Consider the following 16,064-nt stretch of genomic DNA (forward strand, 5'->3'; position numbering starts at 1 on the left):
TGTCCTCGTCTTAGGAGAGTGGAAGAGAGAGCTCTCATGGAATATGGACCGTGTTGTGTTGCTGTGTGTGTGTGTGCTCACTGGGCAGCAGATGGCAGCACATTCTTGATTGTTTCCCTCAGTCCCTTTCCACCTCTCACTCCTTCCTCCTCACCCCCCCCCTCCCCTCTCTCTCTCTCTCTCTCTCTCTCTCTCTCTCTCTCTCCATCTCTCTCTCTGTCTCTCTCTCTCTCTGCCTGCCTGTGTGTGTGTGTCTCTCTTTGATGTGGAGCCATGGGAGACGTGCGTTTCTTCTTTGACCTGGGTCCTCCTCTCCTCTCTTGGCTCGCTATGAAAGACATCGGTCTCCTCCTTCTTCCTCTCCATGGGGGCTGTGCAGAGTGCAGGAGCAGTGTGCTGTATGTGTGTCTGCGAGGGCAGGCAGCGAGCCCCAAATGAAATGCATGTCTGTGTGTGTATGTAGGTGTCTGTGTGCACGTGCGTGCGTGTGTTTATGCGGGCGGCTGTGCATGTGAGTGTGTTTATGTGTATGTGTCTGGACTCTGCGAAACCTCTATATCCTGGGCCGACAAGGAAAGGAGAACTTCTCCCTCTCTCTACACAAACAAACACACAAACACACACACACACACACCCATGGACTTAGCAACGGTTAGCACATCAGAGGTCTTCGTGGGCAGCGTTGCTAATGAGAGATGATGGGGCTGGCCGGTGTAAACAAACAGCCGCTACTGAAGAGGCCCGTTCCCGCTCTCTCTCTCTCTTGCTCGCTCAGTCGCTTGCCGTCCAGCCCCGCCGGTGGGGGACAAAGGGCCCTCTCATGGAGCTCTCTCATGGAGCTCTCTCATGGAGCCCTCTCATGGAGCTCTCTCATGGAGCTTTCTCATGGAGCTCTCTCATGGAGCCCTCTCATGGAGCTCTCTCATGGAGCTCTGTCATGGAGCTCTCTCATGGAGCCCTCTCATGGAGCTCTCTCATGGAGCTCTGTCATGGAGCTCTCTCATGGAGCTCTCTCATGGAGCTCTCTCATGGAGCTCTGTCATGGAGCTCTGTCATGGAGCTCCTCGCAGGGGCAGAGGGGGCAGGAGCACGAGGACGGACCACAGAACTCACCGTACACCCCAACCACAACAGCCCACATCGCACACCACTCTGCATGACTCCCACTCATTCTGCCCCAGACAGAGACCCACCCAACCTATCGTACTCCCTCCCTCCCCCCCACGACCATCAACCGTCCATCTCCACCCAAACCCCAACCTTAGAACCAATTTGTCTCTGTTTGGAGGGAGGAAGGGTAAAATGTAGGGATGTAGCCCCATACAGGCGGTGGGCTCTTATGAAGATGTTCCCAGTGTTTTAGTTCTGCACGAACAGACTGAGGCAGGCTTCAGTATGTCAGTTTGTGTGTTTGTGCGTGCGTGTGTGTGTGTGTGTCTCTACAATATGGAGCTGAGAGAAAACTGATAAACTGTTGTGACAGTTAACCAAACTGCTCAGTCAACCTAATATCTTACATCCTTCAGATATGAATCTCCCTGTTCTATTCATGGCAGTCAACTTTCAGTACGCGCGCGCACCTGCATCAGTCGTGCGCGCCGCCGTTCCTGCGGAATTCAGGGGGCTGTGGTCGGACTCCGAAAGACTCCCACATAGAAAATAATGAACAACAAATTTGACGCGTGAGTAATCAAAGCTGTTTTGAATAATTAGCGTAGAATGAGCCCCCCGCTGCAAGTGCAAATGCAAAATCGCCAGGGAAACTAAGTACTGGTCCTCAGTTGCGTGGAGAAAAAGAGGTGTGTCTCTGGTCTGAAGTCTTGCAGGGTTTGGGAACACACGAGTGCTTATCATGTTTTGTCTCAATGCAGTTGACAGCTATCGTAAAAGTTATGATGCATGACGATAACGAAATCACCCATTACTATCGGGGAATGCTTCGTTTTGCGGTAGTATTTATGGCGTTAAGGCCCCATGGGCCGTGCCTGAATCCTCGGCTTGCAAGTAGTTGAGAGGCAGGGGCAGGTGCGCGGATAGTCGGCTGCAAATAGTCCCTCGTGCGCTGGTGGTACTTTTCAGTTATTTTAAACCAGAGGCAGCCACTCTCGCTGATATATCCCATTCACTCAAAGTGTAGTGCGTACGTGGGTGTATTTCTTAGTGTGTGTGCAGCCTGTCATTAGGGCTTTGGCGCTGGCATTCAAAGAAAATGATTTTATACCATGCAGTGAGGCAAATGCCACACCTTGCTTTGAGCAAAAGACTCCAAACCAAATTTCGCATTTCTTTTCACTCGTTCTCCAGTACTCTATGTTGTCCTACCTGTCCACTCTCCTCCCCAGTCTAAAAGATGACGATAGTGGGGACCACGATCAGGAACACGGCTCACCGAAAGACTGTGAGAAGGAAAGACATGAGGAGGAGGAGAGGGACCAGAACCCTGCCAAAAAGAAGGTGTGTGTTTTATGTGTCTGTTGAATGAGTGTGTATGTGTGGAATGATGAGGATGATGATGATGAGGGTGACTCTCTATCCTCAGATAGCGGTACCAGGAGCAGGAGAACACCCTCTCCAGTACAACTACGCCTTCTGGTACTCCAGACGCACGCCCGGCCGGCCCAGCAGCACCCAGAGCTACGAACAGAACATCAAGCAGATCGGCAGCTTTGCCTCGGTCTGTCAGCCTCGCTCCCGGCCTGCCCTCTCTACACACACACGCACTGTTGTTGAAGAGGGACTTGTCTGAGTGGCCTGTTCTGTGACTCATAGTGCTGGTTTGGGCAACATGATAGTAACATATTTATAGTAGCCTATTGTGTTAGTGAATTACAGTAATGTGTTATCTAAGTTGTCAAACCAGTGTTTGTGAATTACAGTAATGTGTTATCTAAGTTATCAAACCAGTGTTAGTGAATGATAGTAATGTGTTAACTATGTTGTCTAGTATCCAGTGTTAGTGAATGATAGTAATGTGTTAACAATGATGTCTATCCAGTGTTAGTGAGTGATAGTAATGTGTTACCTACATTGTCTGACCACTGTTTGTCTCCAGGTGGAACAGTTCTGGCGCTTCTACAGTCACATGGTCCGTCCTGGAGACTTGACTGGTCACAGTGACTTCCACCTCTTCAAGGAAGGCATCAAACCCATGTGGGAAGTGGGTACTTTACTGGATTCTACTGACTTTACTGTAGGAGTCAATTGAGTCCATTTGCCCATAAGCTTTCCCTTAGCCATGAAAAACTGAGCAGCTAAATACGTGAAACAAATCTGTGAATAGCACGTGCACCCTCAACTGTTGTGGATGAACATTGTATAGAATCACCATTTCGGTAAATAGCGATAGATTATCATTAAGATCTGTAATGACACGAGGCTGGACATGCAAGACGTAATTGTGAAAAGTCATTCATTAGTTGGGTTCCATTACAATGAACCTGTGTGCCTCTCCACCCCTCACCAGGACGATGCCAATAAGATGGGGGGGAAGTGGATCATCCGGCTGAGGAAGGGGCTGGCCTCGCGCTGCTGGGAGAACCTCATCCTGGCCCTGCTGGGGGAACAGTTCATGGTGGGAGAGGAGATCTGTGGAGCCGTGGTGTCGGTGCGCTTCCAGGTACGCACACACCCACAGCCAGGGGCGAAAATCTGCTAGCAATTTCGACCAAAATTACTGCTGTAACACATAACCTACATTGTAATATGTTAAATATATATTATTAATATTATTTAAATGTCCTTATGTTTATAGTGATTTATTGGGGGGGGGGGGAATCCTATTTTTTTGGGGGGGGGGGGGTCATGTCCCCCCTGTCCCCATGGGGATTTCCGCCTATGCCCACAGCTAGGCTGACACACATAGAACCAGGCATATGGAAAAGCACGCACATGCATAAAGATATACTGGCACACGCATGCTGATATGCTCTGATTGAATCTTTTTGGTTTGCACTGCAGTCGTTTTGAACTCTCGTCCTTTCTTCCTCAGGAAGACATCATTTCCATCTGGAACAAGACGGCCAGTGACCAGGCCACCACTGCCCGCATTCGAGACACTCTGCGCAGGGTGCTCAATCTTCCCCCCAACACCATCATGGAGTACAAGACACACACAGACAGCATCAAGTATGTTTATATCTCACATTTTCTGGGCTAACACACACCGACATTCCACCGAAGGCTTTGCCAACCTCTTGAATCACTGGGTGTGTGTCCTTAGGGCCTGGGAGGACTTCCATGGGCTGGTGAACGCTAGCGGTGGTCGCTAGTTCCTGGATCTGTGGCTCTGCCGAGACTAGGTAGCTGTTTGTGTTTCCTACCAGGCATGTCTCTGTGTACCCTAACCACACGGTACACTCGTACTAGCTGTGTCCTTTGCTGATGTCATTTGAATCTTTTCTGTTTTGCCTGTGTTTAGATGAGGGTGTGGTGTCGTATGGATGAAGATTCATGAGAAGGATACCTCTATAAGAATCAGCACTGTTATAAATGGAGCGAGAGAGAGAGAAAGAGCGAGGGTGAGAGAGAGGGACAGTGGCAAGAAAACCATTCCTTCTTTTCCATGGTGCATGGAAACTATTGGAACTAAACTTAAAAGCTATTCAACAAGACATGGAGCCAAGCCGTCTGTTGGGGAAAGAGAGAGTGTATGTTTTTATAATCTACAAGAGACTAATGAAATCTAAGTGGATGTCTTTTTTAATGTGAGACGCAATGTCTATCATCCACCACTTGAGGGAGACATTGCAACAAACGTTTGGTGATCTGTCCAACGCTGGTTAACGGGACAGTCGATTCTACAACATATACCAACCAAACTGCTGACATGAATAGATAGTTGTGTAACCAACAATCACACTTTATTAGACTTTTAAATGTACAGCAGAAAAATGTATGGGAAGTGTTTTATTGGACTGTAAGACAAACAGGGTTGCAGTACTGTAGAAGTTATTTTATTATAGCGCAGTATTTTAACTACAATCGCCTCTGGTCATTTGAAACTAGAATCATTATTGTGTACAAAAATATATTTCTAAAAAAAAACCTGGCCTTTTGAGAGATCACATAAAGGAATCTTTGATTCCTCACCTTTGACCTGGAAGTTGAATCCAAAAGACGTGACCCACTATCAGGCTGGATGGAGTGGAGGGTCAACTGGCCTCTTTAGAGTGGACTGCCAAGCTGCCTATATCACTGTGCCTGGCCTCAAGCCCCAACCAAACCAGAAATGTGTTCTGTCAGATTGTTTTCAACCCGTCAAACTGCCTCTTCAGATTCCACAGTAAATTCAGAGTCTGGGTACGGTGGTCCAGAATGAAGACCATGCTGTGATGTCACAAGCCCCTGGAACACTGATCTCAAATCAGCCAGCCTGACCCCCCCGTACAGACAGCTGACTCGACCCCAGGAAAAGGGGGCTGGTTTTGGATCAGGGCTTGAGGCTCAGTCTTTATCTCCACCCTGTTCATACTGCCTGGGATTGGGTGTGTGGTGCTGGAAGTCTGCGTGCGTGCGTGTGTGTCAAAACAAGCTAAAGTACTGTACGATCTACACCTGATGGATTATAGCAATAAATGTCAAATATGCATCTGCTGCTAAGGACTTGTGTGCTGTGTCATGTTCTAAGGCCTGCAAGGGACTTCCTGTATGTTAGCAAAAAGATCTGGATTCACAAACATACACAGAGGGGCATGGACATGTGCCTGTTTGTATTCACATGCATACACCAGGAGGCTGTGTTCAATTAATTCAATATGACGACAAAGACCGCCCTGAATGAAATCAAAACCAGTTCTTTCACAACTTTCACTTAGCCTTCTTACGAGGACTTTTGATAAATCTTCAGATGAGTTCCATTTTGTTGATAACTGATGCAGCAGGAATGTAGAGAGTTAGGAGGCCTTGTCGTCCTGTACTGCTGTACACAAGAAACCCTTCTCCAGCAAAGCAGCTTGCTGTCCCCAGCCGCTGAGGCGACGAGAGAAGCTGTGAGAGGGATGGTCGTTGGGGGGCCTCTGCCACTTCTCACGGTCCACTTTTGATGAAATGAGTTTGCTCATCTCTCACTGGCTCATTTCCCAGACCACTCAACTCATCTCGAAGAACATGTGATTCTACAGAAAGAGAAGAGTCATGGAGAAGTTTGATGCCATCAGCAGGTAATCATGGAACTAATGTTACATCTAACACTAGAATATCTCCACACACAACGTATAAGTTTTAAATGGTGAGGTGGAGCAAGCTTACCAACAGGAAGGTAGTAGCCAACAGAAGCAGTTTGGTGTTTGATGTCATATCCTGTGGAACTGTAGAGGTAAGACATACTTTCATGAACTCTTTATTGAACTCAGAGGTCACTTAAACGGTTGAGAGAAGTAACCAACCTTGCATTCCAAAGTATTCATGATCCATGTTGCATTCCTCATTAAACCCAGGCCACTTCTTCCATATTGTGCCAATTTTCTCCCCAATTGTTGAGATCACCTTTGAAAAATAACATCACTAGTAATTAGTAATGACCTTTTTCACTGACTAAGCTTTAGAAAGAATGTAACACACTGAAATTAATGAGAAAGTCAAGCCAAGAGTGTTAGGTGATGGATGGATGGATGAATGAATGAATGAATGTATGGATAGAGGCATCGATGAGACCTGGAACTCCTGGTTTGCGAAGCAGCGACTGGGGCAGCAGGAGCCCTGGATCCTCAGACTGGACTTTCCTTCAGAGTCACACACTTCCAGGAGAGGAGTAAACATGCTCCACCTGCAGATTACACCAGCTGATGAACACACACACACATCTCCCTACATCCTGCACATAATACACAGAACACACCCACATCTCCATACGTCCCAACGAAGACTCCCCCCCCCCCCCCCCCCACACACACACACACACACAACATACCGCAACTCCTCCCAGGACAATCAGCAATCAATCACAGAGCTAGGTTCCCATCATGCTTCATTGTTGCATCCCCAGAACTGCCTGGTGTTCATCTAAGAGTTCACAGCAGGTTCCCCTCAGGACATCAGAGAGACAACCTCCAGTACAGTTACAGCGCTGAGCCTTGATCAAACTACTGTTAATTGGAGAGAGTAATTCAGGCGTCACTGAATGCAAGCTCTGGTAAACACACAAAGGAGACCTCAGTTGACCCCCAGGGTAATACTTGGCACTGTTTGAGCGTGTGAGTGTGTGTGTGTGTGTGTGTGTGTGTGTGTGTCTGCAAGGGTTAGTGGAGGTGGCAGGGCCTTGATCTGTGTGGCTGTATTAGCGAATGGGAGTGACAGGAGCTACCGCTGAAGAGTGTTGAAGAGTGATTCAGTCTTTCACAACCAGATCTGGGTGGGTCTAGCCAGCCAGGCAGCTGTGGTCTAGCTCCCCCAGTTTGGCCCACACCCTGCTGGGGAGGGGAGGGAGAATCTGCCTGCTATTTACAGTACAGTCCTGGGTATCAACCATGCAAGCACAGGGCTCAGTGGGTGGGGACTGGATTGGGGTACTAGGGGGATATGCACGTCTACCTCTGTTTGACTGTGCCCACGAGCTGGTGCTGGGGAGTGTAGGCCTTCATTTCCATCAGGCAGCAGCCCAGGCAGCACGCGTCCACCCTGAAGGGCCTCTCAAAATGGAAGACCTGGCGAGCCTGGGGGTCGAAGCCTTTCAGCGAACAGGAGCGAGCCGGACCGCAGCACTGCAGACACACACAGGAACTCTCTACAGGAGAGGGGGGGGGGGGGGGGGGGGGGGGGGGAATGTACTGTGTTCACGTAAACAGCTTGTCTTCTACTCCTTTTTGAGTAGAGAGGGAGGTGGATTACAGGGACAGTGTCGATGTGTTACCTTCCACAGCTACAAACAGCTGCTCTCTGCTACCTCCGCTGGTGATGCTGTAGGTCCTGCGGGGCACGCACTGAGGACCTGGAGAAGATTCAAGGTGAACTTTGTTGTCCCACAGAGTGGAAACTTTGGTTTGTGCTTTCACCCATGCTGAGGCCAGAAAAGACAGACATTCCGTATGCAAAAGTAGGAGAAAAAAAAACCTACAGGCTATACACATGGAAAACATAGACATCAATAAGACATCTGCATCAATTGCTTGAATAAAAGATAGATGTACATGACCAGATATATCACTGTACCCAATCTATGACAATCCATTTTGCTTAATTGCTCACTGTACCGACCCTTGAGATGGCTACATTATCTCTCTCTCTAGTGTACTAACCTTGCAGTTCTGGCTTGGCTGTGATGTGAAGCTGGCTGACAGAGTTAAACAGCGACAGACCCTCTACTCCAGCGCCTGCACCAGGCCACTGTTCTCCATGCAGCTGCATTCCTGGACCTCCAACCTCTCCGGCTCCCACGTGGCCATTCTCTCTTACATCCCCATGGCCCAGGCCCTGACTGTAGTCATTAGACCCCAAGGCTGGTGAGCCTTGTTGGGGTCGAGACCCAGGCAAGTCTTGGGGATCCAATCGGGGCCTCCGGCGCCCACGAAAGGCCCTAAAGAGCATCTCGATATGCTTTTCCCGCTCTAGACGCCTGAAGGGGAGTGGCTGGGCAGTCACTGCTGACATGGTCTAGAAGAGGAAATAACGGGACAGGAACTTGATCTTGATAAATTAATCAAAAGATGTCCGGACAGTCATTTATGTCATTTTTGAAGATGGTGCTGATTTGTGTTTAAGCACAGCATGTCTACAGACAATAAGAGTAATGATAGTGAGTAGGTTAAAGTATTACACCGAGGAGAACAAACAAGTTTCACACTCCACTGCAGTGTTTCCAGTTCAACTGTGACATGTTCTTGGCAGCAACACAATCGCAAGCTTCAGAAGACAGAGTGAACTGACGCAGCTACCAGGTCCAGACTGCTTCAAATTCACCTCACAGAGTCAGAATTGCAGTTGCTCACACACACACACACACACACATTCAGGGTCAAACATTTATACACATGCAGTTTTTACCAGGGTGTTTCAGTTTTACTCAGTTCAACAACCCTCCCCTTTTCTAACATTGATTTTGAAGTCTTAAATGCTACACAGCCTTGACTGCCATCCTCAACGTTTTAAAACACCTCCAGCTTTGTACATCAACCATGAACACAGAATGTTACAGTGAAGCCTTTAGACAATGCAGGTCAGTAGATGAGCTCAGTCAGAGAGATCTCTTACCATCTGTGGAGGGCTCCCTGGCATCGCTGAAGCAGAAACAGACTGAAGCCCCAGAGGCTTGTGAGAATGAGGGCTGCATTAGACAAGCCCCTGAGTCTCAGTGACCAGGGTGTGTGTGTGTGTGTGGGGGGGGGGTTTGAATGTGTCTTGTCAGAGTGCTGTTTGTCTTTGTGTGTGTGTGTAAGGGATCTCTTTCTTACCCCCATCAGTCTCTGTGGTTCTATCCCACCTCCCTGACTCTGTTTCCATACCAACCAGCCGGATCTGCCTATTGTTGGGGCAGAAAGGCACCACTCACCCATGTGATTCAGATCCTGCTCTGGGGGTGTGAGGAGGGGGGGGTTTGGGGGTTTGGGGCTTGTTCTCTCCTTGAACCCCTAGATTTTTGGGGGGTAATTATTAAAAAAATAAAAAATGAAAATGAAAGGTTGCATCTCAAAAATAATAGACAGGTCTGTTTTTGAAGGTTGTAAAATTTATTTTTCAAAAGGTGAAAAGTACATGCAAGTGCACTGTGCACATGTGACTTTATTGGATATTAAAACCTGTAGTATCCTTGCATGACACAGCACTACACAAGTTTTTTTTATTGGGATCAATAAAAAAAACATTAAAAAAATCTGTTTACCAATAAATCAACCAATAAAGCAATCATTTAACTCATCTGAACAATCCACCCTCCACAGACTCCAGTCTGTGAAGAGTACCTGTACGTTCACATAGCCACTATCATCAAGGACTAACTCAGCTTATGATCCTAATATTTCAATACAGACCGCTGTGTACAACAAGTGGACACTGAACCGCCTTTTAGCTCAGAGCCATCCTGTGACTGGTCACAAACTCCAGCCCTTGGCCCCTAGCAGAGGTCCACAGCAGTCCTCAGACTCCTCCACCACCCTCCACCTTTTCCTCAGTGAACGACGGCTGAGCCCCACTTCTCTCCGACCAACCATCATCAGATCAGATCTCTTCTGTGGTTTGTGTGAGACTCGACTGTTGTCCTCCATCAGGCCAGGAGGTCACGCTCCGTGCCCGTTCCCAGGGAGGGCTGTCAGGTTGCCTCCCGGCTCCGACCCCATCTCAGGCAGGTACCTCCGGGGGTCGCCGGGGAAAGGGGAGGAGGGCGGCTGGTTGAAATGACCCGTCAGGAAGATCCCAATGGTCCCCAGGAAAAACATCAGCGCCATGACGATAAAACACATTCTGTCGATCACCCGGGCGACCAGGAACCACTCCTCGTTTTCCTGCAGGGCGGGGGAGAGGGATGATCAGGGGGTCAATAGCGGCCGGACCATTTGTTGCAGATGCGTAATCTTTGCGTGTGTCAGCGTCGTGAGCGCGGCGTATTTACGCTCTGGAAGTCGTTGTCGTGCTTGGCGGTCTCAGCAATGTGCTGGCAGGAGGCCACACACTGCCGAAGATGTGGTGAGGCCTGTGCCAGGCTGGCGCCCAGATGCTCAGCTGACCCCTCGTCCAGACCCCCGTCTATCAGGTCAAAGGTCATAAGGGTGCGTGAGGAGCGTATATATGCAAACACGGACTCACAATGACCTTCCTCGACACACACACACACACTCACGGATCTTCTCCAGTGCTGTCTTCATCAAGCCGTTCCTCTCTCGGAGTCGGCTGAACATGAGTTCCGACCGCGCCGTCTTCATCACGTATTCCTCCGCCTTGGCGATGAGGCACAGGGAGCTGCGACGCCGGCAGGGGAGCACGTCATCACGGCTACCGGCACCGCCGCGCGTCCTCCTTCCTGTCTCCTGGCTGCTGTCGTCGGCGGGCGTCCATGGACGCATCTGCATCCGCAGCAGGCGAGGCAGGATGTTGAGGAGGATCTGTGCGGACACAGTCAAAAGGTCAACCGCAAACCACAGTCAACCGAAACCCTACATGCACACGACCAAGAGCCACAAAGGGACCTTTACCAAAATGTACATGCTGCCATGAACAGGGCTACCTACCTTCCTGACTCTATCTGTCATCTTATGGGTGTTTGGTGTCCTCAGAGACACGTTCAGAACGACCACACAGTTCATCACCACCATGGTGGTCACTGACATGACGAACATCAGATACCTGCAGAGAGGGAACAAAGAGCTGCTGTAGGGTGAAACCCCCACTGACAGTCTTGATAAATGACTGAAAGACTGCAGCACACTGCTGTATTGGAAGGGTGTACGTAGTCTTACTTTCCGATGAGAGGCACTGCTTTGGAGGTTTCTGGAACCTTCTTGGCGATGAGGAAGAGAAAGACAGTCTGGCCCAGCAGAGTGGCAATTGACATGGTGCACTTCTGACCACCAGCTAACCAAATCACAACCAATCCCAATCAGCCACAACCAAACCACAACCGCGTTACAACGAACCAGACAATAAGTCAACAACCAAAACTGAAGAATGAAAGTGAGCATGACTTGTCTTTTTATCTTCGTGCGTGCATGTTTGTGCGCAACCCTCACCTTTGGCAGGTAGGAAGTAGACAAGCAACCCCAGGGAGGAGAAGAGCACACAGGGAATGAGGATGTTGATGATGTAGAAGAGGGGTTTCCTCTGGATGATGAGGAAGAACACCACTTCCTGGTGCTCCAGCTCATCTCTGCTGTAACCAGGATTGATCACCTTCTTAGCTGGCCGGTGCCTGATCACCCACTCCCCATTCTCTGTAACACATAAGGGTTGTCCTTACTGTCAGGGAATAGAGGGTCTTTACCGGTGAATGTTTTTTTCTGAAAGATAAGCTCAATTGAAGAGATTAACAGTCTTAGTAGACATGAGTTTGCTGTGTGTTAGGGTCTTCCATGATACCTGTGAAGGCCTCAGGGTCGATGACCACCCACTCCACGGACTGGCCATCCTCCTCGGTGAGAACCAGCTCAATCTCGTTGGCACTGTAGGTCTGGGATCTAGCACAGGAGAATACAGCCGTCTTATCCAGACTACACAGTTATCCATTATACAGGAGCCCCAAACATGCACTCAGAGGACACAGTCATTCATTAGGGTTTACTAGACAGCAGACTGAATAGGGGACCCCAGACTGTGAGCTGGGAGAGTATTGTCCCAGCCTTGGCCCTTGGCTGACAGGCAGAGGCAGGAAAAAGACAGAATAAATCTAAATATTCAAGCAGGCTACCTTGCTTTCCTTGTGTGTGTGTGTGTGTGTGTGTGTGTGTATGTGTGTGTGTGTGTATGGAGCCCATGTTGTTTGGGGGGGAAAGGAGTTTGTGTGTAGAACGAGGGGTGTTATGGCAACTAAATTGACACAGCCAAGCTGAACATACATTGAAATGCTCTCTACTGCTGGTGGGTAGGACGTTCTTAAACTTATAGGTTTGCTCAATGTGTTTGTGTGTGTGCGTGTGCTTGCGTGACGTGCTGCATGCTTGTACCGGAAGACCATGGTGCAGTTCTGCCAGTCGAAGGGGAAGTAATTAACGGTGATGGAACAGGCGCTACGGTAGATGGCTGGAGGTAGCCAGTACACACACCCGTCAGGGGACACCAGCGCGTTGCAGTACAACGCCACCTCAAACTGACCGTCCACACTGCACACACACAGACACACACACACACACACACACACAGACACACACACAGCATTGAAAACATCTGACAGACAGATAGATGCATGTTTTCACCAAGCCACAGATAAATGTGTCAGTGTTCACTCACTTGTTCTCCAAGATGATGTCAGGCAGCCAGATGCTCTTAGAGGGGACTCTGAGTTCAGAGGTCAGGTTGCCATAGAGATCAGACCTAGGGGGTTGATCCCATCTCAGCCTGTAATCACACCATTTCTACCAATCACAGACAAGGACAAGGTTGGTTTTGTATTTGTTCAATCAAGGTGACTAACTTGTGACTCATACTTGTGCTATTGTGTTAAGTGTGTTGTGTTTTGTTTGGGTTGAGTGTTTAGTATGTGTTTGTGTTTGGTGTGTAGTGTGTGTTTGTGTTGTGGTGTGTAGTGTGTGTTTGTGTTGTGGTGTGTAGTGTGTGTTTGTGTTGTGGTGGCTTTACCATCTCTATCCACACGCTGGTTGTCAAGGCCTCCTCTTTTTCATTCTGGAGAGGGAAAGATTGATAGTTAGAATCTCTCTCTCACACGCACATACACATGCACACACACACACACACAGCATCAGCCCCTGTTCTTACCAGAGAGATGAGGTTGGTGAGGGTAATCTTGACAGTGACCTGTGTGATATCACCACTCTTCTCCATGGGTCGGACATTCTTGTTGTAGCCTTTCATCAGGTCCTGGAACAGCACCCCCTCCAGGTTCACCCCAGCTACAGCTGCTCAGCGGTGCACAGGGGGAGAGAGAACATGAGACACTAGCAGAAGAAAGATCTGCTGTCTGAAGTAGGGGACACCAAGAAGGAAGCATGTTAAAAAAGGTACACTTGTGACAAAAATCAGCTGTGGAACTACTCAATACAGACACAGTACCACATGAAACACAGACACCACGCTGTGGAAGTCATACAGATAGCATGGCAGCTACGGCCACATGCCTACAGAGTTGGTCTGTTAGGGTGAAGGCTGGCAGCAACACACACCATCACAGCAACATTCACAGCTACTACCAATACTACAACCATTACCCACTTTTTCCGGTAATGGTTGTAGTTGAATAAAACTGAAGTGAATGAAACTACATGGCAAGCTTCAAATGTATGAATGTTTCTTTGCTCATAACAACTCTGATGTTTCATTCGTGTTTATCCTTGTGAACATCACAGTAAACCACTTATTAATACATATTAATGAACACATATTAATTCAATGGGCTCAAATTCACCCCAGCACGCACCCAAACCCAACAGTAAAATGGCAGCATACCTACCAGAGGTGGAGGAGCTGATGAGAATCCATAGGCAGGCTGCCAGATAGAGCAGAGATCCTGACTGCATCCTTGTAAGTGCCTCAACTCAGCTATGACACGATATCGCTCAACCACACAAACACACTACTCCTCAGCCTAGGTTGGCACCTGGCCTCTTGGTGGCATGTGTGTGTGTGTGTGTGTGTGTGTGTGTGTGTGTGTGTGTGTGTGTGTGTGTGTGTGTGTGTGTGTGTGTGTGTGTGTGTGTGTGTGTGTGTGTGTGTGGGTGTGTGTGTGTGTGTGTGTGTGTGTGTTGGGGGTGCTAGGGAGGGGTGGTCTAAGAGAATTGTCTTACGGTCCTGTGAGTATTTTTGGAGTCTGAACTTTTACATTCTTTTCTGGTTTTTCATTGTCAGCTGTCACAACACAGATATTCAAGCACACACTGCCATCCACACTGTGAACTGACATAGTTTACGGGTGCGTGTGCACTGGCGGGAAGCTACTATATTTTGGATATCACTCTGCCAAACCCTGTTGCTATGGAAGACAGGGTTTATATTCCAATATCCCCACAGAGCCCTGGCCGGCCAGACTCAACACAGGGGCCGCTTTAGATTGTCTGTAGAGGGATGAGTGTGGGCAGCTGGCCCTCTCTCTCTTCCTCTCTCTCCCATTCTACCCTATCTTCCTTTCATCTCTCTCTCTCATTTCCTGCTCTCTCTCTCTTCCTCTGGCTCTGTCTCTCTTCCATTCTCTCCCTCTCTTCCTCTCTCATTTTATTTCTTTCTCTCTCACTCCATTTCTATCTTTAACAGCCACTACAGGGAAGTTGGGTTAGGCACGGTATCTCAAACTGTGATGGAAAGAATCGGCAGACGCCTCTGAAATTCACAGGCTAGGCTCATCTTACAGTCACGACAGATTGTTTTTGTTCAGGGGAGTGTTTGGGATTATTGGGTGATAATAGTTTACTGGCATGAAGAGCTTTTTGCTTTCTGCCCACACTGGCTGTTGCTCTGTTTGTTATTATACTGTAGGTCTCAGAGGGAAGAAAAAAGGTTTACTGGAGACAGTTGAAAGTTCAGTTTTGAACAGTTTCCGGGTTATTGAATATTAATAACTATGTATACATTGTCTGTCGACGTCTAACAACACAGAGCTGAGGTGAGGACAGTCGGGAACACAAGAAACAAAAAGGAAAAGGAGCTACTGCACATTGTGTTGGGGTTAGAGGTTTATCCAGCTGTCGCTGAGATTCCTGCCCTCCCAGCCTGGCTTGCTCTGTCTTTGTCTGTTACTCTGTGGGTCCTGAGCCATTGGGCTACTGGTCTACTGTTGCTGATTCAGGCCAGCTCCAGCGCATCAGATTCAGGTTCTCATCCTTCACTTTCAGCAGGTGCCGGTGTGGTTATCTTTATGTTTGTTTTAAAGTTGGTGTATGAACACTTTGCAGGGCAGCGTTAGCTGAAAGCTAAAACTGAGATAATTGTTGTAATAAATCTGAAAACTGTTTACAGTTTTAGTTAGGCCTGATAAGAAATCTTATCCAACTTCCAGTCTACAGTCCAGGAACACCAAGAGAGGAGGGAGGAACAAGAACATGGTGAAAAACTGATCAGCACCCACCCAGCCCCCACTGAGCCCCCACTGAGCCCCCACTGAGCCCCCAGCCAACCCCCAGCCAGCCCCCAAAACCGGTCAGCTGTTGTGTTGACAAGAACACTGTTGCTGCAAATGACTGGAGGTGGAAGAGATGAATGGGATGAATTAAATTATCTTGAAAGCATGAACAGAGGAGGCTACAATACTGGTATAAGTATGTGTAACTGTGTGAGACACTGTCACAATAAACATCAGGACAACATGAATGATAATAACAATTGTATTGCTTCTTTTTTTTTTACAAAAATACAAAGTGTCTCTCTATACAAATAAATATGCTCAAAAGGAAGATGACAAAGGACAGTATGTACAGTCTGCTCACTTAACAAGAGGCTCAACCTTTGTAGATACAGACATTGTGAATAACTTATCTTTTTAT

General features: G+C 48.2%; 3 protein-coding genes across 5 annotated transcripts; 1 reads left to right on the forward strand and 2 right to left on the reverse strand.

Annotated features, from left to right (window-relative positions):
- The first annotated feature begins 1,609 nt into the window (after positions 1-1,609).
- Positions 1,610-5,814, forward strand: eif4e2 (eukaryotic translation initiation factor 4E family member 2). Of its 2 annotated transcripts, none has more exons than XM_067253495.1 (8): positions 1,610-1,682; positions 2,343-2,454; positions 2,540-2,674; positions 3,053-3,157; positions 3,464-3,616; positions 3,989-4,125; positions 4,220-4,298; positions 4,418-5,814. In XM_067253495.1, the coding sequence occupies exons 1-7, from the start codon at positions 1,663-1,665 to the stop codon at positions 4,266-4,268; spliced, it is 711 nt and encodes a 236-aa protein (XP_067109596.1). In that variant the 5' UTR covers positions 1,610-1,662; the 3' UTR covers positions 4,269-4,298; positions 4,418-5,814. The 2 variants fall into 2 exon arrangements, with proteins under 2 accessions (XP_067109596.1, XP_067109595.1); XM_067253494.1 differs by lacking the exon at positions 1,610-1,682 and adding an exon at positions 1,761-1,799 and having other exon boundaries at positions 2,305-2,454.
- A 272-nt stretch (positions 5,815-6,086) lies between these two features.
- Positions 6,087-8,583, reverse strand: LOC136959571 (phospholipid scramblase family member 5). The gene is made up of 7 exons (XM_067253951.1): positions 8,232-8,583; positions 7,847-7,924; positions 7,528-7,720; positions 6,652-6,763; positions 6,384-6,483; positions 6,247-6,305; positions 6,087-6,113 (listed from the first exon to the last, which is right to left on the reverse strand). The coding sequence occupies exons 1-7, from the start codon at positions 8,581-8,583 to the stop codon at positions 6,087-6,089; spliced, it is 921 nt and encodes a 306-aa protein (XP_067110052.1).
- Positions 8,584-10,126: 1,543 nt separating this feature from the next.
- chrng (cholinergic receptor, nicotinic, gamma) lies at positions 10,127-14,108 on the reverse strand. 2 transcript variants are annotated; one of them, XM_067253493.1, is made up of 12 exons: positions 14,042-14,108; positions 13,351-13,484; positions 13,213-13,257; positions 12,865-12,989; positions 12,582-12,737; positions 11,998-12,095; positions 11,652-11,852; positions 11,382-11,496; positions 11,154-11,268; positions 10,766-11,027; positions 10,538-10,671; positions 10,127-10,430 (listed from the first exon to the last, which is right to left on the reverse strand). In XM_067253493.1, exons 1-12 carry the CDS (start codon positions 14,106-14,108, stop codon positions 10,206-10,208), a joined length of 1,677 nt encoding a protein of 558 aa, XP_067109594.1. In that variant the 3' UTR covers positions 10,127-10,205. The 2 variants fall into 2 exon arrangements, with proteins under 2 accessions (XP_067109594.1, XP_067109593.1); XM_067253492.1 differs by having other exon boundaries at positions 13,351-13,490.
- Between the last annotated feature and the right edge of the window lie 1,956 nt (positions 14,109-16,064).

The sequence above is a fragment of the Osmerus mordax genome, chromosome 16, assembly GCF_038355195.1.
Source record: "Osmerus mordax isolate fOsmMor3 chromosome 16, fOsmMor3.pri, whole genome shotgun sequence".
In the NCBI taxonomy this organism is placed as follows: domain Eukaryota; kingdom Metazoa; phylum Chordata; class Actinopteri; order Osmeriformes; family Osmeridae; genus Osmerus; species Osmerus mordax.

Excerpts from the sequence above, each read along its gene's own strand:
- LOC136959571 (XM_067253951.1), bottom strand. The coding sequence starts at position 8,583 with ATGTCAGCAGTGACTGCCCAGCCACTCCCCTTCAGGCGTCTAGAGCGG. Across the intron at positions 6,764-7,527 it reads GTGGGCACAGTCAAACAGAG|GTGGAGCATGTTTACTCCTC; the intron begins GTAGACGTGCAT and ends TGTAATCTGCAG. Across the intron at positions 6,114-6,246 it reads TGGCTACTACCTTCCTGTTG|AATCACATGTTCTTCGAGAT; the intron begins GTAAGCTTGCTC and ends CTCTTTCTGTAG.
- chrng (XM_067253492.1), bottom strand. The coding sequence starts at position 14,108 with ATGCAGTCAGGATCTCTGCTCTATCTGGCAGCCTGCCTATGGATTCTC. Across the intron at positions 12,096-12,581 it reads AACTGCACCATGGTCTTCCG|ATCCCAGACCTACAGTGCCA; the intron begins GTACAAGCATGC and ends CTCCTGTGCTAG. Across the intron at positions 10,672-10,765 it reads GACAGCACTGGAGAAGATCC|ACGGGGGTCTGGACGAGGGG; the intron begins GTGAGTGTGTGT and ends TTGACCTGATAG.
- eif4e2 (XM_067253494.1), top strand. The coding sequence starts at position 2,311 with ATGTTGTCCTACCTGTCCACTCTCCTCCCCAGTCTAAAAGATGACGAT. Across the intron at positions 3,617-3,988 it reads TGGTGTCGGTGCGCTTCCAG|GAAGACATCATTTCCATCTG; the intron begins GTACGCACACAC and ends TTTCTTCCTCAG. Across the intron at positions 4,126-4,219 it reads ACACACACAGACAGCATCAA|GGCCTGGGAGGACTTCCATG; the intron begins GTATGTTTATAT and ends GTGTGTCCTTAG.